General features: G+C 42.1%; 1 protein-coding gene across 10 annotated transcripts in view; it reads right to left on the bottom strand.

Moving 5' to 3' along the window:
- LOC140489122 (amyloid-beta A4 precursor protein-binding family A member 1-like) overlaps nucleotides 1-25,235 on the bottom strand; it is a 204,308-nt gene that overhangs the window by 26,060 nt on the left and 153,013 nt on the right. For 9 of the 10 annotated variants that reach the window (XM_072588360.1, XM_072588372.1, XM_072588384.1 and 6 more), the window contains 5 exons: nucleotides 22,789-22,934; nucleotides 14,321-14,353; nucleotides 11,363-11,449; nucleotides 5,437-5,622; nucleotides 1,890-2,069 (listed from right to left, as the gene is read on the bottom strand). In XM_072588360.1, the coding sequence (XP_072444461.1) occupies nucleotides 1,890-2,069; nucleotides 5,437-5,622; nucleotides 11,363-11,449; nucleotides 14,321-14,353; nucleotides 22,789-22,934 (632 nt within the window). The remainder of the gene's footprint in view (nucleotides 1-1,889; nucleotides 2,070-5,436; nucleotides 5,623-11,362; nucleotides 11,450-14,320; nucleotides 14,354-22,788; nucleotides 22,935-25,235) is intronic. The other variant, XM_072588373.1, reaches the window with a different exon arrangement.

Genomic DNA, 25,235 nt, shown 5'->3' with positions numbered 1-25,235 from the left:
CACTCAACACCGAGTTCCTAATTTCACTCCTTGCCCTCACATCCCTTTAGCCCTGAGAACTATTTCCATCTCCTTCTTGAAAACATCAATGCTTTGACCTCAACTGTTTTCTCTGGCAGACTCACCACTCTCTGGGTGAAGAACCTTCTTCTCACCTCAGATCTAAATGGTCTAGCCCTTGTCCTTAGACTGTGGCCCCTGGTTCTGCATTCCCAGATCATTGGGAACATCCTTCCTGTGTTCAGTCTGTCTTGACCTTTAGGAATCTGACAAGTTTTATGAGATCTTCCCTCAGTCTACTAAACTCCAGTGAATATTGTCCAAATGGATCCAATCTCTGTGTCCTCCGTTGTGAAGGCAGAATCAAAACGTTACTATGTAGGTGACCATTCTTCTTGTGTGCTGTATAATTCCGTGACCATGATGTAGACACAGTCAAAGTTTGAATGGGACCTGCAGTGGGTTCCAGATTGTCTCCTTTGGGATTTTTTTTTAAAAAATCTTGAATATGAAGAGGTTATAAAACTATAAAATACTTCATCCAACATTTTCACAAAACCCAAGATGGTGGCAAAGTAGGGTCCTCAGCCAGAACACCTCCAGTCCATCCATTTCGTTTCTTCTTTTTTTCCCTATTTTCACGTTTTTACTTCCTTTCCACTTACTTCCTGCCCTTGGCATTGGCGACAGCGAGTTGAGCCAGTGTAGATTCGATGTGAAGCCCTGCGTGAACAGGAGGGTCTCCCTCCCTCAAGGTGAACTCAGCACGGTCTCCCGGCCTCAAGGAGAGGCCAGCATGGTCTTCTAGCCTCCAGGTGAACCCAGCATGGTCTCCTGGCCTCGAGGTGAATCCAGCAAGGTCTCCCAGCCTCCAGGTGAACCCAGCACGGACTCCCGGCCGAGAGGTGAACCCAGCACGGTCTCCAGGCCTCGAGGTGAACCCAGCATGGTCTCCTGGCCTCGAGGTGAACCCAGCATGGTATCCCGGCCTCGAGGTGAACCCAGCACAGTATCCCAGCCTCGAGGTGAACCCAGCACAGTATCCCGGCCTCGAGGTGAACCCAGCACGGACACCCGGCCTCGAGGTGAACCCAGAATGGTCTCCCAGTCTCGAGGTGAACCCAACACGGACTCCCAACCTCGAGGTGAACCCAGCACGGACACCCGGCCTCGAGGTGAGGCCAGCATGGTCTCCCGGCCTAGAGGTGAACCCAGCACGGACTCCCGACCTCGAGGTGAACCCAGCATGGTCTCCCGGCCTCGAGGTGAGGCCAGCACGGACACTTGGTCTCGAGGTGAAGCCATCGTGGACTCATCTGCTCTGTCTGCTTTTATTGTTTTTCCTCTCTTCCTCTGCTTTAGAAGGACTTTAATGCTTCACTTCTAACTTATTTTCTTTATTTTTCTAATTTCTACCTAGGCACCTTTGTACCTAAGATGGTACTGGAAATGGATGAGTTTGTACACTTTTCACTACACTCCTGTAGCCTTGTACTTCACTACACGTGACAATAAACCTAACTCAAATTCTGAAGTTTGACCACCACGTAATACGATCATATGCAGATGGTGAAACAATTTATGCTCCCATTCCCCTCTGAACTCATCTGGTGTAAACTATAAACTTTCCGCCCTGGACTGTACAAATACATATCAATAACTTTAAAAATCAGAATAAATGCTATAACACTGACACACACACACACACACACACACACACACAGAGTCACAGACACACACACACTCAGACACACTCAGAGACACACACGCAAAATTCTTTTCGGAAAGAGGTCATAAAATCAGCAGATGCTTCAAAATATCATCCTCCCTCTGTCTCTTCATCAAAGCAGAGCCGTTATTATTACAGGAAAATCCAAAGACACACGTACTTCCTTGCAGTTTTCCGACTTGGAAAAATGAATCAGGTCATCATTGTACATGTCCTGAGTGTTGAGAAGATCACTGTATTCTTTTTGGCTCAAATCTTCTGGATTAATGCCGTTCGCTCGCAAGAACTCCTGATAAGCAACACTAAAGGCCTGGCCTATGGACTGAGCTATTAACTGGGCCTACAGAGAAGGAAAAAAGGAAAGGATCGTAATTACACAGGATCTGTACCAAACTTTGCATAGTTAGGACTGCCACAGATTTAACAGCAAGATGATATCAATTTTGTGTTTTTCAATAAAGAAAACAAACATTTAAAAGTACCATGATAGTCTCTTCCCCCGTCTTTAAACAATGAATCTCAAGAAACCTTCAATCAAAACTAGCAATAAATAGCAGACTTGAGTGATAATTTCTGACATCTGCCTGTAACACTGTTTCACGTAAAGAGTGTGCTAAGTTTATTTATAATCTTGCCTGTGGTTTTCACAGGGTAGTGAAAGGGGAGAGAGAAACAAAATAGAAATTTGGCAAAGAGGAAGCTGTAAGTTATTTAGGAAAAGTACTGATGCCATGGAAACCATGAACCATTTACCACCTCACACAGAGTGTTCCGTGCATAGCAGCATTAACAAGTGGACATCGTGGTCAGGAGTTCTCTCTCTGCACAATGGGTAATGAAGGAGTGAACTGAGAAAGAGAGAACTGGAAGCAGACATTTATTCAGTGGGCAAATGTTAGATAGGGAAGTCTCTCATAATCTCCTGGTATCTTGACTGACTCCTCCCCTTCCCCACCCTCCCCCCTCCCCCACTCCATTCTATTCTCCCACCCTTTCAGGTGAATTGGTCCTTCTAAATTGCCCGTAGTGTTAGGTGCACGAGTCAGAGGGAAGTGGGTCTGGGTGAGTTACTCTCTGGAGGGACAGTGTGGACTTGTTCGGCCAAAGGGTCTGTTTCCACACTGTAGGGAATCTAACCTCTCTGCTAACTCAAATTAGTTCAGAGATTGCCACGTATCGCAACAATAATTAGCACATTTAACCGTATGAAAGGCCTTTCTCGGAGCATTCAGAACAAAATTTAACACCAAATCCCATTGGAAAATACTGCGACAAGCTATAGTGGGTGTGTAGTGCAGTTCACCAGACATAACCCTGAGATAGTGGGCTTGTCCTATGTCTTGAGACAGTGAGGAGACTGGGCCTGCATTCACTGGAGTTGAGAAGAATCAGACGTGATCTCATAGAAACTTAAAAAATTATTAAAAGAAGAGACAGGGTAGATGCAAATAGGACAGTTCCCTCTGCCGCGTGGTTTATCAGGGAACCTAGTTTCAGAAAAAAAGACATGTTGGTTAGGCCTGAGAGGAAGTTTCTCCATTTAGATGGTGCTGTGGAAGCTCAATCATTGAGCAGTTTCCAGACATAAATTGATAGATTTCTAGGTACTAATGGGACCCAATGATAGAGAGGTGGCATTGGAGTAAGGGCATTGAGGTTAATGCTGAGCCATGATCTAGAGGGACTGAGCAGGCTCAAGAGGCTGCTGCTATGTTCCTAAAACTTGGTCAAGGAGCTATGTCATCAGGAGCCTCGTAAAGGAAGAATGAGGGCCGGAGAGGTGGTGTGGATCAGGGAAAGAATTCCAGAGGTTAGGTCTCAAGAAAGGCCAAGGTCAGGGCCATCAATGAAAGTCAGGCATGAACTGGAGAAGATGCAGAGATGGCACAGGGCTGTGGGGCTGGAGGAGATTACAGAGGCAGGACCATCACCTGGTTTGTATGGTTCAGTGCAATACTGGGTGGCCTCTTCATTAACACGCCTAGAAATTAGGAAGCCTCTTCACTTGTCTTAGTATTTTATCTTGGCTCTTCCAAAACCTGCGCAGTTTCAGCAGTGTGAGCTTTTCTTTCCCAGTCTCTCCTCTCTGCCCTCCCCCTACCAAATTCTAATTACACAGATTTCCCTGTCAATACAAAAACTTGCATTTATATGCCAACTTTAACAAGATAAAGCACCTAAGTGTACTCCACAAGTCAATATAAAGCAATACTTGGCATTCTAGGCAGTATTAGTTAGTTTTCAAGAAGCATTGAGAACTCTGTGCATAAAAGTCCAGCAATGGCTGTGCCAGGGACAAGCAACACAGAGAGAGAGTCAATGGTGGTAGATGGCTGGGAGTAGACAACCTTGTGTGTTATACATTGGTCCGTCCCCAATGTTCCCTTTCTTTAGTAGCCTATAATCAGTGTTTACTACAGTCCCTTCCCTCATTGGCTAAATTAGTAAAGATGGATCACTTGGGATTTATTGTGAGCTTGCCAATTGGATACAAAATTGGCTTGATGGTAGAGTCAGAGGGTGGTTGTGGACTGTTGTTTTGCTGACTGGAGGCCTGTGACCAACAGGGATCAGTACCAAGTCCACTTTTGTTTGTCTGTATATCAAAAAATAATTTGGATAAGAAGATAGGAGGCAAGGTTAGTAAGTTTGCAGATGACATCAAAATTGCTGGTTTCGTTGGCAGTGAAGAAGATTATCTCAGATTACAAAGAGATCTTGATCAATTGGGTCAATGGGCTGAGGAGTGGCAGATGGAGTTTAATTTCTAATTAATTAATTTCAGGTTAATTCCTATCTAACAGATATTGCATTCTGAATCCTAATCACTTGTTGCATACAGAAGCTTTTTCTCTTGTCATCTCTGATTTTTTTGCCAATCACCTTAACTTTGTGCCCTTGAGCCGCTGTAAATAGTTCCTCATGGTGAAATCTTACAGGAGTCTGAGTGACTTGAGTGACAACATTATTTGTGGCAGAATTGGAGAAGGTGTCCAGGGTAGCTCATCTCAAGGTCAGGAGCATCTCATTCCATGTTTCATATTTTTCCTGAGCAGCTTGGCGAGTTTCTCACTGGGCAATCAGAAGTTGTTGGTTAAGGGGGTGGTATTGCTTGTTAAACTCCTCGTTAATGGCCCAACTCACTGCATTAACACTCAGCTTCCTATCTTACCAAATGTGCCAAACAAGAATAATGTCAAGTAGTTCTGTTGCAGGGCAGGTTCAACGTCATGGGAGTGGGCACTCCATGCAGTTGTGGGCATCCTGCCGAAATTCAGATTTGCGAGGGATAAACTGCAGCTTCTACTCGTTTTGTTTGTGTTGGTTTCTGTCAATAAAAGTGTGTGTCTGGATTTGTCTGATTATTTGCCTGCATGTGACTTTTCCCTGCTAGACAATAACAGGATACCAGTCTACAGTGGGCACTGGGGCCAGGGTAGTGCTGACTCAGAGGGTGTCCAGATAGGATGCAACTAGGAAAGAGGTCAAGTGTGTGTTGTGATGGTTAAACAGTTGTAAGGCTGAGAGAATGGGCTAACTTGGACGCAGCCAAAAATTGTTAAGATTCTGCCCATGAATTCACAATTTTGAACACTTCTGTCATTGCTCCTCTTCACTTTCTCTACTCTAACAGTTCAAGCTTATCTGATCTATCCACGCTATTGAGATCCACCATTCCTTTCTGGAAAGGCATAAGTGCTACATACATCCTCAGACTCAAACACGTGGCAGATCATCTTGTACTGCCTCTTCCCATCATGGGAGGGGTGAGACGCTTCCACGCTGTCCTGGGAATTGGACCGAGGCATGCGTCGACGTGCCATCAGCACAACAATATTCCCGATGTCGGCGATGTACGAAATAGTCCGTAAGGGATGGTCCATCATAGTTTCCTAAGAAAAGGAATAGGGGAGTCACAAGTTAGAAATTAAGCAGAATGCTCAGCAATACCAATCACGCGAGAACTAAAGTAAAATGTTCGATCACTCTGTTGCAACATTCCGTTGTTTTTCCAATCTTTTCAAACTGCTCACAGTAAGCTCTGAGGTTATGGTTGAACTGCAATTTGAGGCAATTTACTTTAAAATCCTTCCACTCAGAAAACTATGTGAATCATCAGCAAGGCTGTTGCATTTTTAGTGTGTAGTGTGCGCTGTACAATGGCAGTATATTACATTCAAAGACCATCAGTTTCAGCAATTTCATAAGTGGGGATGGGTTACAAAGTTTCATAGGATTTAGGTTGCTCGTATTTAGAAGCATTCATTCACAAACAGTGCTAGCCAGTGTTAGCTCCATTACATACATAATCAGCCAACAGGCAACATGCCCCAGCCTAACACACAAAACACAAGCGCTATCTCTTAAACTGTCACACATACATACAGACATACAAACATGTTTGACCTCACAGGATCGCCTACACCAAGACACAAAGACATACAATATCACCAACTGCCCACACACAAACCCCAACGTATACTCACCCAGCCACTAACACACACCCACCACAAACATACATGCTCACACACAGCCACAAACATATACACACACACAAACATGCATGCGCTCATACACACATACAAAATTGCAGGCTCACACACACCCATGAGCATATACACACACCCACAACCATATACACATACCCACAAACATACATGCTCACACACACACCCACAACCATATACACACACCCACAATCATATACACATACCCACAACCATATACACATACCCACAAACATACACGCTCACACACACCCACAAACATACAAACATACCCACAAACGTACGTGCTCACACACACACTCACAAACATATACACATACCCACAAACATAAGCGCTCACACACAACTCACAAACATATGCACATACCCAAACATAAGCGCTCACACACACACACCCACAAACATACATGCTCACACACACACACCCACAAACGTATAGATACCCACAAACATACACGCTCACACACACCCACCAACAAACGTATAGATACCCACAAACATACACGCTCACACACACCCACCCACAAACATATACACATACCCACAAACATACATGCTCTCACACACACCCACAAACATACATGCTCACACACACACACACCCATAAACATGCATGCTCACACACACACCCACAAACATACATGCTCACACACACCCACAAACATACATGCTCACACACACACACACACAAACATGCATGCTCACACACACACACACAAACATGCATGCTCACACACACCCACACACAAACATGCATGCTCACACACACACACACAAACATGCATGCTCACACACACCCACAAACATACATGCTCACACACACCCACAAACATACATGCTCATACACACACCCACAAACATATACACACACCCACAAACATATACACACACCCACAAACATACATGCTCACACACACACCCACAAACATACATGCTCACACACACACACCCACAAACATATACACATACCCACACACCCACAAACATATACACATACCCACACACCCACAAACATATACACATACCCACACACCCACAAACATACACACATACCCACACACCCACAAACATACCCACATACCCACAAACATACACACATACCCACAAACCCACAAACATACACACATACCCACAAACATACACACATACCCACAAACCCACAAACATACATGCTCACACACACACACCCACAAACATACATGCTCACACACACACACCCACAAACATATACACATACCCACAAACATGCATGCTCACACATACACCTACAAACATACATGCTCGCACACACACACCCAAACATGCATGCTCACACACACCCACAAACATACATGCTCACACACACCCAAACATGCACGCTCACACACACCCACATATACACATACCCACAAACATACATGCTCACACACACACCCACAAACATACATGCTCACACACACACCCACAAACATATACACATACCCACAAACATATACACATACCCACAAACATACACACACACCCACAAACATACACACACACCCACAAACATACATGCTCACACACACACCCACAAACATACATGCTCACACACACACCCACAAACATATACACATACCCACAAACATTCATGCTCACATACACCCACAAACATATATACATACTCACAAACATTCATGCTCACATCCACCCACAAACATATACACATACCCACAAACATATACACATACCCACAAACATACATGCTCACACACACACCCACAAACATACATGCTCACACACACACCCACAAACATATACACATACTCACAAACATTCATGCTCACATACACCCACAAACATATACACACACCCACAAACATACAATGCTCATACACACATCCACAAACATATACACATACCCACAAACATACAAGCTTACACACCCACAAACATATACATACACCCACAAACATACATGCTCACACCCACACCCACAAACATACACACATACCCACAAACATACAAGCTCACACCCACCCACAAACATACAAGCTCACACACACCCACAAATATATACACATACCCACAAACACGCACACTCATGTACACCCACAAACATATATATACACACACTGACATATAGATGCTCACCCAGCCACCAACATACACACAACAGCTATCTACCACACACACAACTACCCACCACAAACACATACACAAACACACACCAACATCCACAAATGCACTTAGACATTGTCATACACTCACCTATATCCATTAACATAAGCAAGCATTTACAGATGCACGGTTACTACACACACACATTGTATCCCCGTCATACCCGCACACTAGCCCGCAAATACACCACCATGCACACCCAGAGTTTGTCACATGCGTTCACACCCACGCTCACACACAAACTGTTACCCACATTATAGGTACAGAACTACACCCACACACACCCACCTCTAGTCCCACTGCATCATGTACCAACCAAAGCAGTGAACAGAAATCATCCCAGATTCCAGCACGATTTCACAGACATGCGGCCACTAGCTAAATGGAAAATGCCAAAACCTGTAAATCAAAAAGCTGGTCTGGTGTACAAACTAATTTGTCAAAGAGCAAAGAGGTGATTAACTGTCACTGACCATGGCCACAGCTCTCTGTTTACAGCTCACTGCTGAACAGTCCGACTGATGTGTTAGGACTGCATCCCATCAAATCCATCCAGTGAAGCCTAACTGACAGTGGCATGGCTTTCAGCGAAAGTACAAATGAAGCATTAAGTTTTTTCATTGCCTATAACAGCTTGGAGGTGGATGGGAATGTCTGAGGCTCTGACCTCTCCCTGACCCTACACTGTCAGTTTGGGCTGTTTGAGTGAAATTGCTCTGCTGAATAATTTGGTACAGCAAGATATGAGGCCACTTGGTCCATCATATTGGCGCCAGCACTTTGAAAGAATTAATGTAGTCTGACTCTTTAGGGTGGCGCGGTCTCAGTGGTTAGCTGCCTCACAGCATGAGGGACGACGGTTTGATTCCTGCCTTGGGCGACTGTCTGTGTGGAGTTTGCCAGTACTTGCCACACTGATGAGCTCTTTTACACACAGCCAGCAGGGATCTGTGCCCTGGTGGGGAGACACATCTTGCTGTATAGCACACACCCTCCCCTTGTCTGGATGGGTTTCCTCCCACAATCCAAACATGTGCAGGTCAGGTGGATTGACCATGCTAATTTGCCCATAGTGTTAGGTACGTTAGTCAGGGGTAAATATAGGGTAGGGCAAGGGGCCTGGGTGGGTTACACTATGAAGGGTCAGTGTGGACTTGCTGGGCCAAATGGCTGTTCCCATACTGTAGGAAATCTAATCTAATCCTCCCCGGCTCTTTCCCCATTCATCCTGCAAACGTTTCAAGGATTTGTCAACCTTCTTTTTAAAAGATACCACTGAATCTGGTTTACCTGGCCTATCAGGCAGCACATTCACCCCTCTCTCCCCTCCCCCGGCTTTACTCTATCAAAATACTTCTGTATTTTGGACAACTTTATCAAATCTTCCCTGAAACTTCTCTCCTCAGAGAAGGACAGCCCAAGTTTCCCTACATGACCGGTCCCTTGTCACTGGGCACTGGCTGTGGTTAGTCCGTAGACTCCCTGGTTCAAATCAGAGTTTGCACAAATCATGAACTGGATTTAGATTTTAAGGCCCCTGCTTTGAGAGTGATCTCAATCTGGTCAGCCCACTGCCAAGATGGTGATCACTGCGAGGTGGGCATCTTTTAGGTTAACCAGTTGCTGACCCACTCTCACAACAGATGAGATGGGCTGGGCAATAGGACCCCCCCCCCCCCCTCCCTTTTATTCCCAATGTGACAATGCTGCTCTTTTAACAAGGCTATATTGTCTTTGGCTTTTTTTTTCCAGAGGGGTCAATAGACACAGACTCTGAAAAGTCTAAGTTGAAGGGTTTTAGGGCCAGTTTGATTATAGCTAACAGATACTGTCTCAGGCAAAAGGCTGTCAAGGTAAAAAAACAAAGACACTTGTACAATGAAAGGGGTGTGGCCAGTTCTCCCAGCTCAGCTTTTCTCTGGTTTGGTTTGGTCCAGTTTGTCTCTGAAAGCAGTCAGGCAGTTTGGAGGCTGCAGATCCAAGAAACAGCTACATGAAAGCAGGTTCATGCTGATCCTTCTCTCTGACATCTCTCCTGTAAGACCCTGTGTTTGATTTCATCTTTTGTGCCAAAGGGTGTACATGGGATTGTTGCAAGTTTTTGGAACAGCATCATTAAGTTGGGATAATCAGCTGGGTTTTAAGATACGTTGCACTATTCGGTATTCTGTTCTCTTATGCTGGTATCTCATTTGGTAATCTTGTAAATAAATTCTGTTTTGTTTAAAACTAAGTGGTTTGACCAGCTGCATTCCTCCTGGAATATCCACGTTACACCTGCTTAAAACAATGAGCAAACTTAAGAGGCTGGGTAACTTTCTTGAAAGGTTTTGAGGGGGTCTGGCCTGGTCTGTAACACCCAATCTACAGAACCAAACAGAATCTGCACTGCATCAAAACAGGGTGTCCCTCTTCCGCCAACCTCTTTCACTTTGGGTTATGCATTGACACAGACTCGAGAGGAGACCATTTGACCCACTGAGTCCACATCTCCCGTACAGCATTGTGATCAGTCCCACTCTCCCACTCCACCCCTGTAACTCCCATTCAACTTCCATTTGTCTTTGCTTTCACTTCTTGTCCAAAGCCTTAAATCTCCAACGCCCGAGTCCTTGTACCTTCAGCTAAAGGGAGCAGCTAGTGTCCATGGATGTGTCGGTCAGTGTATCAGCCATGGGAAATGCAAAGATACAGGAATAAGGTAAGGGGGTGGGTCTGGGCAGGATGCTCTTCAGAGGGTCAGTGTGGACCTGATGGGCTGAATGGCCTGCTTCCACACTTTAGGGATTCAATGATTGTCTCCCTTAGATAAACTTGCCTCAGATGGTCCCAAATCGGGAGGCAGTGGACCCATCCGTTATCGTGATGCAATTAAACTAAGGAACTATCAAACAGAGTGTTTTATTTCTGCAATTGATGTGAGGCTTTGTTTTAAATCTCTGGTCACTTTTGAGGATAAATGCAGGACTTTAGTCCTGACACGTACCTGCGAGTCAGCGTTCAGCACCTTAATCCTCTGGGTCGAGATGAAGAGATCAACTTCAGTCATGGGCTGAGCCTCTCCTTCAGCTGCCTTTAATAGGAGAACACACGATTCAAGGGATCATCACGGGGAGATACCTGACACATGCAATCACTCATAAAACACTCCTGACACTGCCAAAGTAAAATCACTGACCATCCTTCAATCTCCTTACTTTTCATGCAAACTTGCTATCAGTAATAATAAAACAAAGAGACTATGCCTAATTCCAAAGTTGGAAATTAGGGATTTGCAGTGTGTTTGCCTATTCTCCCAGTTTATCATGATGGGTCTTTCAACACCATCTTATAACCTTTAGCTCCTGAATACTCTTAACACAAATCGCAAAATTTTCAAGTGACCTCCTACCCCATGAGTTTCTTTGAAGCAGAGTGTTCTGGATTTCCACCATCCTTTGTGTGAACAAATGCTTCCTAACTTCATTGCTGAAATTCTAGTTTTATTTGTTGGACTTATGCCCTTGTGTTCTGGACTTGGCCTTATGTTAAAGCAATAAATCTTACTGCACTGAGTCCATGACATTGAACTGATAGGCAGGCAATTACCCGAGCTTTAGTTAATACGGACTGCTGTGTCAATTTAATGCCAATCGATATTAAATTTGCACATAGAGTGAAGAACGAGACAGAGATCCAACATCAGCCAAATGCTCATGTATTTTAAGCCCAGTTAATGCGATTGGTTTAGATTCTATTTAAAAAGATAAAATGAAAGCGAGCTGGGTTTTAAATGTACTGTGAATAGTGTATAGAAACAATCCAGACAAACAAAACAAAAATTAGGTTTGTTGATAAGACCTGTGTTTCAGTTAACATGTTGCATGACAAAATATAATGGATATATCTTATAGCTTACCAATAGGAAGCAGAACTGAACGTTAAATGCTACCATCAGAAAGCAGAACACAGTGCAGGCAAGTCACCCAATGTTGGTCTTGTGCATGAGAACAGGAAGCAGGTTATTCAGCCCCTCAAGCTTATCCTGTCATTCAGTGCAATCATGGCTCATGACTCAGTCCACCAGCCTTGATTCCAGTGTAACTTCATGCCTTGGTCTAGCAAAAATCTTTTTAGTTTAGATTTAAAGCGATTAATTGAACTATTATCATTTTGTGGGAGAGAGTTCCACACTTTCACAGCCTTTGCACAAAAAACGTTTTTTCTAATTTCTCTCCTGAAGAGTCAACTCAGATTTCAATGCCCCTTTATCCTAGACTCTATCTTACCACCGGACAAAACTTCTGTCTACTGCTGGAGAAACTCTTCAAGCCTGGTAGCATCTGCGGAATGAGAAACTAGTTAACACTGAGTCCAATAGGGACTCTTCTTCAAAACTCAGTTAACTCTGATTCTTTCTCCTCAGATCCTGCTGAAAGTCTCCAGCACTTTGTTTTTATTTCAGACTGCCAGCATCCCCAGTATGTTGCTTTTGTTTGAATGTTTCTCTCTAATTAACCTTTCAAAATAAACCTCAAACAAATCATCCTTTAACTGTCTCTAGTCCAGGGAATGCAATTTGTTTTTTTTTTGCCATTTCACCTTATGACCTGCGCCTGGGATTCCCTAAGAGTTAGAGTAGCAGAAACAGTTTATGTATATAAGTCGGTTTCCTACCCACACTACAGGAATGATCAGAAGCTGAAGAATATGAGATAAAAAGATAATAATAAAAATGAAATGAAAACGTAATTGAAATAAATCTAACATGGTAAGTTCAGTACTTACACAGAATTTATAGTTGAAACCCAAACCTTTCAGTCCAATTGGCATTCTCCTAGTTACCTCATCTTATCATCTATCCTTATAATCCTTTCTCAATCACATTTATCCAGCTGCCCCTTAAATGCACCCAATTAATTCAACTCAACCACTTTTCATTTCAAAGCACCAACTCAGGAATCGACAAGGAGCTGCTAAAGTAAAAAATTACAAAACAAAAAATCTCTTCATAAAAGTCTGTTTTGCATGTGTGAAATGCGCAGAATATGCTACATTCAAGAAGCAACAAGGTGGCAATGTTCTGCTTTGCTAGAGTGTCAGTGGAGGGGGGGGGGGGGGAGAGATGTGGGAGGTCACAGAAAACAAAGTGAAATAAAAATGTTTTGGAAATCATCCTTTTTCTGAGTCTAGTTGGCAGTTGACAAAAATAAAGCTTTTTAAAAAACAAAAACTTATTTTAAAGACGTGAGACACACAAAAACATTCAACCTCACATGATAATACACTTTCAACAAAGGCAATGAAAGGAATGGTCAAATTTTTGTCTTAAAAAAACTAATGTGCAAACTTTCTGCATCCAGCGATCTGCAGAAGGTCAAAGCTAGGGGGTAGGGGGCAGGACTGACTTCCTTTCATGTAAGGTAGCTAGGAAGTGGGACTAGGGTGAGAAAGAAAGGGAATGAAAGATTGATCAGTAGATATTGCTAAATGTTAAAAAAAAGTAGACTGCTTGATAATATTAATTAAATATCACCACTTAAATATGGTGCAATTTCAGTCAGCACTCGGTAGACTCAAAAGAAACAGCTTAAATGAAGAAAGCAAAGTACTGGTTACTCAGTGTGATTTGAAAAACACAATATCCCTTTTCAAGTCCTTCACCTTCCGAAAACAGCAACAGGCCATGAAATTTAAAACAGCATTTTACAGGAGTGAGTCTGAGAAGTGAAAGGTGTATCAACTAAAGGTTCAATGGATGCTTAATGTGGACTCCGGTAGTCACCTGCAAGCAAGAAACAACCAAGGTGACACTTGACTGAATTCTGTGGGTCACTTTGGATGCAGAAAAGTAAGCAAAAATGTTCTTTTTAAAAAGAAACAGAAGTTTGAATAAGCTAGCCAAAAAAGCACGAAACAAAGCAAAATGCAACAGGCACAACATCAAGCTAATGAGGTACTACACCTTCTTCCTGTTTTTGGTCAATTTCTGGGCCATCTGCTTGGCATGGAATAGACAAGAGATAGGAGAATGGTTAGAGTCAAACTGGCAGACAAACTTGTTGAGAAGCAATTACAAATTGGAGAAGTTTGATTGGCACACAGGACAGGACATGTAATAGTAACAGAAATAAATGGCAGCAAGTCTTTTGATTGTTGATTTTCGCATGAGAACTACAAATGTTCATGAGGACAAATATTTTCCTTTATTAGCTTTTCGTTAAATGAGAGGCAGAAAATGTTGGATTTAAGAATAAAACTCACTTTCTAAAATACAACTTTCACACCATGCTATTTTTCCAAAACAAAAATCAAACAAGAGAAACAGAGAATCCAAGATTATAAGATACTGCTACAAATACATTGGATTATGTAGTTGTACCAGCCACTTGGCCCAACAGTTTATGCTGGTGTTTCTGCACCTTAACAGCCTACTCCCAGCCTGCTTCATCTCACTCTATCAGTATATATCTTTTGATGGCTTCTAATATTTCTCCATCATGTGCTTATCTTCTCCCTTTTAAATGTATCTGCACTATTCATCTCATGCACCCCTTGTGGTACAGACTTCCACATTCTCAACACTCTCTGGATAATGGTGCGTTCCTCCATGACAATCAAATTGATTTGCCTGCTTTGAATTTAAACAAAAGCTTGGATGTGAACTGCTCCCCCATGCATTCTCCAAAGCAACACCTCAACCAGTCAATCAGCACCCCCTTTGTAGGCAGTATAAATTGTTGTTCCCTTTAAGATTTGGTATTCATGCAATTCTGCTCTGATGAGTGCCAGTCAAAAGCCTTTGACATCATGCCTCTTTTTTGCAGCAATACTAAAGTTCTGTACAAACAAGTAACGACTTCTCTTGAATTCCTTAATGGGGTCATTAGTGTCTATCCTATAATTATGGTCCCCAATTCTGGCGTTACCCATAGGCGGAGACATCCTTTCTAATTGTAGTTTATCAAACACCTCAGAGTCTTAACGACTTCTAGTAGGTCATATGTAGCCTTTGCTTTTTTATGGAAAAATGTCCCTGTTTAGAATTTTCTGATTGATATAACCACTTCATTGTAGTATTATCCTTCTCCATCATTTTTGCACCCTTCCCGCACCCCTAAATCTCTTTCATAAAATGGATACCAGAACTGAATGGAGTATTCAAATGGTGTCTAAGTAATGCTCAGTACAATTTTAACACATTTTCAATTCTATCCCTGTAGGAATAAACCCCGTGACTTTGTTTGTCTTCTTTTAAATGGCCTTCTTAATCTGTGATGCTATCTCTAGTGATTTGTGTACATGATTCCCAGATCCCTCTGTTTCTTGACCCCACAGAATATGTGGCCTTCTAAAGTTTCCACCCAAATGCACTACATCACAACTATCTGTAATGAAATCAGACTGGAAGAAAAAACACAAGCTGGGGCGACGGGTAAATGCCCTAACAACCTGGCCGTGCTTGTAATTTTCCATTTCTCAAAAGTAGGTCACCCTTTATTAGGAATGCTTGTGTGTGGAAGAGGGAGAAAGAAACAGTTTGAATTCTTGAGCAGTCTTATTGTAAATGATGCCACGGCCAGTAATACTGAATCGCTGGCACCTCACATACACACAGAGCGCTGAAAGCTCATAAAGAATGGAGTGTTCAGATTATCATCAAAGAGGATAAAGGCGTCACGAAGCAAGAACAGCTCCCAGTGTGAAAGACACATTTAATCAACAGTTCAGTTCATGAATTAAATGCTGCAAATAAAACATGGTGAAATTTCAATGTCATGGCTAAATTTACCAAATAGCACAATTGCCAGTGAACCTGAACTGACACCAAAGAAAAGTTTCAGCTCCATGTTCAATCATAGCTGAAAATCAGCCAGTCAAGAATGCTTTTGAGGAGTGAAGAGGTGATAGGGTTTTCAATTACACGAAGTTAGATACAAAAAGGACACATTTCAGATAGCAAAAGCACAAGAGGGAAGATGAGAATTTTTTTATAAATGCAGCAGTGAATTGCTGTGATCTGTAATGTACTGCTTGAAAGGGCGATGGTAACAGATTCAAAGGGAACTTGATATAGACTTGCCAACAGGGTGGACCAAATGGCCTCATTCCATGCAGTATCATTCAATGATTAAAATAACAGAAACTTGTTTTGTATTTTAACTCAGTCCACTCAGACCACTCTTGTAAGACCAGAAGCACTAAGTTTGCAAATCCCTTTGCAACTTCCAAAACCTGTAACAGTGAAACTAAATTTAGAAAAAGATTCTTTGGTATGAATAACCACAATAATACCATAGTTTTGTTTTGTTCGTCAATAAACTAAAAAGAAGTCTATAATTAAATATTCTTAAAATGCACAATGCATCATTTTATGGTGATATATTCGACAAAGGCAATGTGTATGCAAAAGATACATTTAACCTCATTATGGAGAAAGCATGTCAATTCTGAACTGCTTCATTACCTAAATATGCAGGAAGTATTAACCATGTCTGAGGAGACTGCAGTTGAGGATTATGCTGTGACAGTAATCTTAATTGTCAAGCACCCTCTCCTGCTTCCGAAATACGGGAGGTGATTTGGACAAGACTTTTTATACATAACACAACGGCTCCAAATTTATCTTTAAAACCATTTAGGGTTTAATACAAACAGATACAGCCTGCCCACCTCATATTGTGTTTATTGCAACCTTTGTTAAACAATTTGCAGCTCTTCAAAACAACTAAAACATGCAGAACTGCGCAGAATGTACAGATCAAAACTAGGCCATTCAGCCTTACAACGTACAGAGGAACCTTGATTATCCGAATTTTGGATTATCTGGCAAAATCACAAGGTCCCGACGCTTGCTGAACTGTGTTATCCGACATTCGATTATCCGAACATTTGATTATCCAAACAAAATACTCCCCGCCCGTGTTGTTTGGATAATCGAGGTTCCTCTGTACTGCTGGTTACATTTTATCTGAGTCCCCTCCTTTTCTATTCAACATACCCCATCAGCATATCCTGTTTCATTTCTTCCTTATGTATTTTTCTAGTATCCCCTTAAATGCATCAATGCCATTTGCCTCTTTCTGTGCCATGATTTCTACATTCCAATTCCTCTCTGGGGAAAATAACTTCTTCTGAATTCCCTATTGGATTTATTAATCAAAATATTACCTTCATGATATTTCATTTTGGACTCTTACACAAATGGAGACATCTTCTCAACATCTACCCTACTGCGCCCACTCATAATTCGATGGATGTCTTTTGGAAACCCCTCAGCCTTCTCTTTTTCAGAGGAAATGCCTCAGCTTGTTCAGTCTTTCACATTCATTCCATCCTCTCAGTCTTAGTCATACCTTCCTCTAGCGTCACCATCAATCTGCATAAACTCCAGAGAAACAAAAAGCCCATGGAGGACAACATAAAATAAAGGCCAATTTTGTTTGGTTTGATGAGTGGATCCATGGAAAACAAATGGTGTCCATGACGATGGATGTCAAATGGAGCAAATGTTCACCCAATAAAAGAAAAATCCTGCCAACAAAATGTGTGAACATTCAAACCCAGTTCCCCTATCTAAATCTGGGCAAGAGGATCTATTTGGAGTAGATTGTACGTTGATGCTACTTTATGTAGACATTAATTACAAAGGCCAAGAGATTCCTATTCAAGTCACAGAAAAGTGAATAACAATCATCTTACTGATATGTGAATCACCTAACAAACTGTGCAATGGCTCAGATTCCCTGAGAATTGCAAACTGACACAAGGTGCTGAACATATTGCCACTAGCTTTGTGAAAATATCTGCCTGTCCTTCACTTCTCAGAGTTTGATGACATCACTGAACTTTACTTCAGTGACCCATTAAACCCACTGCAGAAAGTCAGGGATTGTATTTAGTCCATTGAAGGAGGAGAATTTTTGATTTCCAATACCACTCAACCTTTCTGGTTCAAAACCAAGCAGTTTAAATTGTGGATTCTCATTCCTGAAGGTAGTGAAGAGTTAGAGATGCTTTAAAAATTCTTTCTTCTCCTTTCAGTCTTTGATCTAATTCTTACTTGTTCTTCTGTCTCATTTTTAATTCTTAAAACTCATTGGTGGATAAGGATGTTGGTTCTGTCATATTCTTAAGTCTAAGATATCCTGTTTCTTTTGTTACACTATTATCAGTTGACACACCTAGTCGTTATGGTTCAAAAGATATTTAAATTAAAGGGCAAAGGGAAAGGTTTAACTAATAGGGGTGATATTCCAGGAAAATTCAGACAGATGTACTTTTCAGGAGGTTAGTTAGGATACCATCTGGATTAAAGACTGACCCGTTACTCAGTATGTGAAGTTTGTCCATCAGATTCTGATCCTGTAACTTTATCCAAATGCAGTGTATGATACAATTGATCCATTACACCCTCAAAAGTGCATGGTGCTTTCAATCGTCACAAATGATTTACCAAGACAAAACATTTGATACGATTTGCCAACAAAGCAATTGGAGGCAATATAACCCCTCAAGCATATTCTGTCATTCAATGTTAATCATTAGATGATACATATGTTGGGTAGTCTGCCAACAGTTGGAAGGCCTGCTCAGTAAACAGAGAACATTTCAATCCCTTTGGGAAAAAAATGATCAACTAAATCCACAAGAGGATTAAAACTAGATTTTTAAAAATGAACTGTACTGTAATTTACAATATTGACTGTTTAATGGTTCACAGATTATCCTGAAAGATTCATTTCACAGAACTGTGTAAAATTGAAAAATGTTATCGCTCACAATCATGGAGTGCTTAAAAGGAATGCAAACACATTTCATAATTAAATCTTCCAGGCAAAAAGCCATGAGGGAAATAAACAACTAGTCCTCTGCTTAAAAGATTCACAACTCAACTGGGGTTCCACAATAGAGTCTAAATGATTGGATTTTAAGAGGTTGTGTATGAAGTTGTCCAGATGCTTCAGTTAAGGATATTTCAATTCAAGTTTATAAATAGTGTTGCCATTAATGTAGATTGAAGGCACCTGAATAACAGTCTTTGCCACAACTTAAGGAAACATAGAAACTAGGAACAGTCATACGCCATTTGAGTCTGTTCCACCATTTAATATGATCACAACTGATCTTCTATTTTAATACCTTTTTCCTGCTTTCTCCCCACACCCCTAAATGCCTTTGAAATCTAAAACTACCTACCTCTACCTTGAAAATTATTGGTGACTTGGCCTGTGCTACAGAGAGAGACTGATAGGCAGGGGTTATTGTCCCTGGAGGGTTGAGGCTGAAGGGTGACCTTATAGAGGGTTATAAAATTATGAAGGATATGGATAAGGAGAGTACCGAAGGTCTTTTTCTCAAGGTAGGGAAGGATTTAAAAGGGAACTAAGGGGAAACATTTTCACAGAGGATTGTGCATGTATGGCATGAGCTGCCAGAGGTGGTGGTGGAAGCAGGTACAATTAGGGCATTTAAAAGGCATCTAGATGGGTACATGAATAGGAAGGATTAAGAGGATCATGGACGAAATGCTGGCAAATGGAACTGGATCAATTTATGATATCTGTTAGACTGAAGGGTCTGTTTCTATGCTGTATGACTCTACAGCCTTCTGTGGTTGAGAATTCCAACCTTAGATTAGATTAGATTACTTACAGTGTGGAAACAGGCCCTTCGGCCTAACAAGTCCACACCGACCCGCCGAAGCGCAACCCACCCAGACCCATTCCCCTATATTTACCCCTTCACCTAACACTACTGGCAATTTAGCATGGCCAATTCACCTAACCTGCACATTTTTGGACTGTGGGAGGAAACCGGAGCACCCGGAGGAAACCCACGCAGACACAGGGAGAATGTGCAAACTCCACACAGACAGTTGCCAGAGGCGGGAATTGAACCCGGGTCTCTGGCGCTGTGAGGCAGCAGTGCTAACCACTGTGCCACCATGCCGCCCACTTAGAGTGAAGAAATATTGCCTCATCTTAGTGCTAAATGTTCTATGCTGTATCCAGAAACTGTCCTCCCTGGTTTGACACTCCCTATTCAGCTAGTCTGTCCAGTTCTGTTAAGCGTTTTCGACCTTTCAATCTTATTCATAAAGCAATCCTTTCTTTAGTTTTCTCACAGGGAAAAATACCGCAACGACACGGAACCAGAACAGTGTGTGGACAAGAGGAAGACAGTATGAGGGAAAGGGTAAGAGAGAAAATGAGAGAATGAAAGAAAGGTGGCGAGCGGGCCAGAGAGAGAAAAAGAGGAAAAACATGAGTGAGTGAGGGAGTGAAAGAGAGATTCAGGAGAGCAAAGAAAGAAAGAAAGTGAAATGGAGAAAGAGGGGCTAAAGAGAGAAGGGAAAGAAAGCGACAGAAAGATTTGTATTTCTATAGCACTATTCCGTGACTGCTTACAATTTACATAAGTGATTTAGGGTAAGCGTGTCAAAGTTCACAGATGACACTAAGATGAGTGGTACAGCAAAGTGTGCAGAGGACACAGAGAGTCTGCAGTGGGATAGGAATAGGTTAAGTGAGTGGGCAAGGCTCTGGCACATGGAGTGCTATGTTGGTAAATGCAAGTCATACATTTTGGTAGGAATAATAGCAAAATGAATTATTATTTAAATCGTGAAAAATTGAAGCATGCTGCTGTGCAGAGGGACCTGGGGGTCCTTGTGCATGAATCACAAAAAAAGTTGGTTTGCAGGTAATTAAGGCAAATGGATATTGTCCTTCATTACAAGACAGATGGAGTTTAAAAACAGGGAGGTCATGCTGCAGCTGTGCAAGGTGATGGTGAGGCTACACCTGGAGTACTGTGTACAACTTTGGTCTGCTTACTTGAGAAAGGATGTACTGGCACTGGAGGGGGTGCAGAGGAGGTTCACTCGGTTGAACCCAGAGTTGACGGAGTTGGCTTTTGAGGAGAGATTGAATAGACTGGGACTACACTCATTGGAAGTTAGAAAAATTGGGGCGCGGTGGGATCTGATAGAAACATATATAATTGTGAAGGGAATAGATAAGATTTAAGCAGGGAATTTATTTCCACTGGTGAGTGAAACTAGATCTAGGATGCTTAGCTTCAAAATAAGGAGAAGCAGATCAGGACTGAATTGAGGAGGAACTTCTTCACCCAAAGGGTTTGAATCTGTGGAATTTCCTGCCCAGTTGAGGCTACTCCATTGAATGTTTTTAACGCAAAGATAGACATATTTTTGAACAGGAAGGGAATTAAGGGTTACAGTGAATGGGTGGGTGAGTGGAGCTGAGTCCATGAAAAGATCAGCTATGATTTTATTGAAGGACAGAGCAGGCTTGAGGGGCCAGTTGGCCTCCTCCTGCACTTAGTTCTTATGTTCTAATAAGAAAGGATCTTACAAAGCCCTTTACTGCCAATTAACTAACTTTGGAAGTGCAGTTGCACCTGTAATGTAGAAAACCAATGTGTACCTAGCAAGATCCTGCAGAAAGCAATGTGAGAATTAAACCACTTATTCTATAAGATAATGGTTCTACTGAAGGCTGCATTAAGGTCCACCAATCTGGTAGTATCATGGGTGGGGAAAAGTAGACCAGGTCGGAGTCGCGAAGGCAATAGACCTACCCTCTATGTCTCATTATAATCTTTGTAAAAATGTCAATCATACCGATTTAACTTTTAGTTAGTTTAAGGCAGGAGCTTCTTCTTGTTAAGACCACCTGGTCATTTGCCTCTACCACATTAGACAAAGCAGTGCCTGTCTATCCCAATGGAAAAGGAGGATGGTGGCTGAAAAATCATCCTAGTGACCAGGAGTGAAGCTACATCAAGGTCATGAGGCCAATTGTGGACGTTTGAAAATATAATTTAAACACACTATTATGGTATCAACAGCCGCATGCAATAATGCAGGAACAATGTCCCAAGGCATTTCCCACACATGGTCATCAAACAGAACTTGACCACCAAGACACATGAATAGATAAGAGAACAGATTGCTCAAAAAGAACCAGAAAATCTGCTTTGCTTTTAAAAAGTGATGTTGGCCAGGGGACAAATACTGGGCTAGCACACCGGGATGAACTGCCCTGTTCTTCGCAAAAATAGTGGATGTGAAATCTTTTACATCGGCCTGAGGAGGCAGAAAGATTCTCGGTTTTAATGACTCATCTAAAAGACCGCCTGGCGCGGACCTGTTGGGCCGAAGGGTCTGTTTCTGCACTGTAGGGATTCTATGATTCATTGTGAAGCAAAGCCATATGTCTACCCAACTGAATCTTTGTGAAAAGGTCAAAAAATTGGAAACAAATTTTCATTTTGGTGCTGGCTTCCATCCTGCTGTTTGCGGAAGTAAACTCTCGTCAGTTCTGAATGTTTAAACTGTGGATAATAATAATTGTCAAGGATGAGTTGAATGGCCACTGACTTCACAGTGGAGAAGGACGTTTTCACCTTGATTCTGCTGACTGCTTCCTGGGCTTGCATCATCCGCACGTTCTTGGATGGGGTTTTGTCAGAGAGCAGCTGGGTGGAGCCCAGGTAGTTGGCTGCAAAGATGATGCCATCAATCAGATCTTCTGGGTCACATGGTCCAGGTACTGTAAACAAGAAAACAAAAACAGTCAACCTCACCTCTGAAAATTGTAATGAGAAAGAACTTTGATGGATAACTTTGGAACTTGGTCAGGTTAGGTAAGAAAAATCATGATCTCTTTAATCTTGCTGATACGTTTTTTTTAGAACTACTGTAATAAAAGTAAAGAAATATTGTTTATGCTGTCCCTCAAGATTTTTCACCGAACTATTGTTTGTGGTAGTTAGTCTTTCATTTTTTGGGCACTTCAGGATAATCCTTTGAATATTACCTCTGCCCTCTGAATAAATTAAACCAGAAATAGTCTCTTGTCACCAAAATGTCATATTCAATGGTTCTACCCTCTAGCCTATTTCCTATCTATACTTAACAATAATCTCACTGAACATTTTGACAGCACAAAAGTATCACAATCAAAATTATTCACCTACCACTTATTTCGTCTTTGCCTCTGCATAATAGTGAATCACTATTCAGCTGCCTAAAATAATGCCATTTGATTGTCACTCCAGATTCAGACCATAAAAAGTCTGCCCCAGTATTCTTTATAATCCTGGACAATTAGTTAACAGATGGCTACACGGAAAGGACAGCCCAGAAAAGGACTATTTGGCCCAAATAGTCAATGCTCTTCTCACTCCCTCTGGGAGCAGATCATATGGTCTGTTGAGCCTGCTCAGCCACTGGGTGATTCTGGGTTTCCCCCAACTCCATTTTCCTACCCGCTCTCCATATCCCTGGCTGACCAACCCAGCTTTAAGTAATGTGGATGATGGAACAATCTACTGCTGTCAGGCGAATTCCAAAGATTCACCAGCTTTCCAATTCCTCCTCCTCTCAGTCCTCAATATTTATCCCTGACCCTGAGACTGGTTGCCAGTGTTCTGGGCTCCCTGCGTGCAGAAACAACTTCTCTATGTCTATCCTTCCATGAAAACATTCTGCACACAGCTTTCTTTTTCACAAATTACAACACAGGGAAAAAAAAAAGAGTAGGGCATTTCAACTTTTCAGCCTGGTCTGGTCTTTATATACTTTTGTTCCCTCATGTTTCTCCAGCTTCTTCTTATAGAATTTTTTTTAGTCACTGAGCTGTCATTCTTCATGTTGCTTTACATCTAAGAAACCTCTTCTAACCAAACTATTTATACAATTTACACACACCAAACATTTCCTTCCTGCATGTCTCTGTATATTTCAGAACTAACACATCCTGGAAACAATAATATAATTGTTCAGGGGAATCATCGAATATTTCTTTCTTAACTAAAAAAAAACTTATTTTCTTAAAATGTGCATATTTCTGTTCTTTTTTTAAACTTTCCCCTCACTAGGACTTAAGATTAACAAATCCTGGAAGGATTTCTATAGCAGCTTTTAATATCTCAGGAAATTCCAAAAGGCATTACAACCAATGCAGCACTTTTGAAGTCCAGTCACTGTACCCACAGCAAGTTCCCACCAAAAGCAATGCATAAAGATCTGCCATGTATCTTTGTTCCTTCTAACTGATAGTCTTGGCAGCTTTACAATTCGACTGACAGGTTTAATATCTCGTCTAAAACATGGCACCATTGACAACTCAACACTCCCACAGTATTGGCATTGGCTGTGGGAACCTCAATTTTGTGCTCAAGTATCTGGAGTGGAACATGACACCATGACCATTGAGATAATAGCATCTTTCTAAAATATCTACTAAATAGTCTGAAGGTCAAAAACATGCGACATTGAAAAAGTACAGTCAAGATTGGAGTGGTGCTGGAAAAGCACAGCAGGTCAGGCAGCATCTGAACAGCAGGAAAATTGACGTTACGGGCAAAGCCCTTCATCAGGTACATGGGGGGGGGGGGGGGGGCGGGGGAGGCCAGAGGTGTCGGAGGGATAAATGGGAGGGGCGTGGGTAGTTAGGAATGTGATAGGTAGATCAAGGTGGGGGGTAATGGTGATAGGTTGGAGTGAAGGGTGGAAATGTTAGGTTTGTGCTGGGATAGGTCAGTGGTGGTGGTGGGGGGGGGGAGGCATGAATTTCAGATCTACCACCTACAGTCCCCACGTCAGCACACGCACTGCTCACATGAACTGCACGAACATTGACTGGGGCCACACAGAGAGGCAGGCTTCACATTTTGGAAGGCGAGGGAGAGGGAGCAGTGTCACAGACGAGGGAGGGTGAGCATTGTTGGGAGGTGTGTTGGGAGATTTGTTTTTAATCTTTTTTCCAACACAGCTTACCCCAGGAGAAGGGTTAGATAATTGACTGAGTATGTACTGGGTGCAAGCCTCTGGCATGAAGATATTTTCC

Source organism: Chiloscyllium punctatum, chromosome 2 (assembly GCF_047496795.1).
Source record: "Chiloscyllium punctatum isolate Juve2018m chromosome 2, sChiPun1.3, whole genome shotgun sequence".
NCBI classification, from domain to species: Eukaryota; Metazoa; Chordata; class Chondrichthyes; order Orectolobiformes; family Hemiscylliidae; genus Chiloscyllium; species Chiloscyllium punctatum.
The sequence above is the reverse complement of the archived record's forward strand: the minus strand, read 5'-3'. Positions and strand labels throughout refer to the sequence as shown.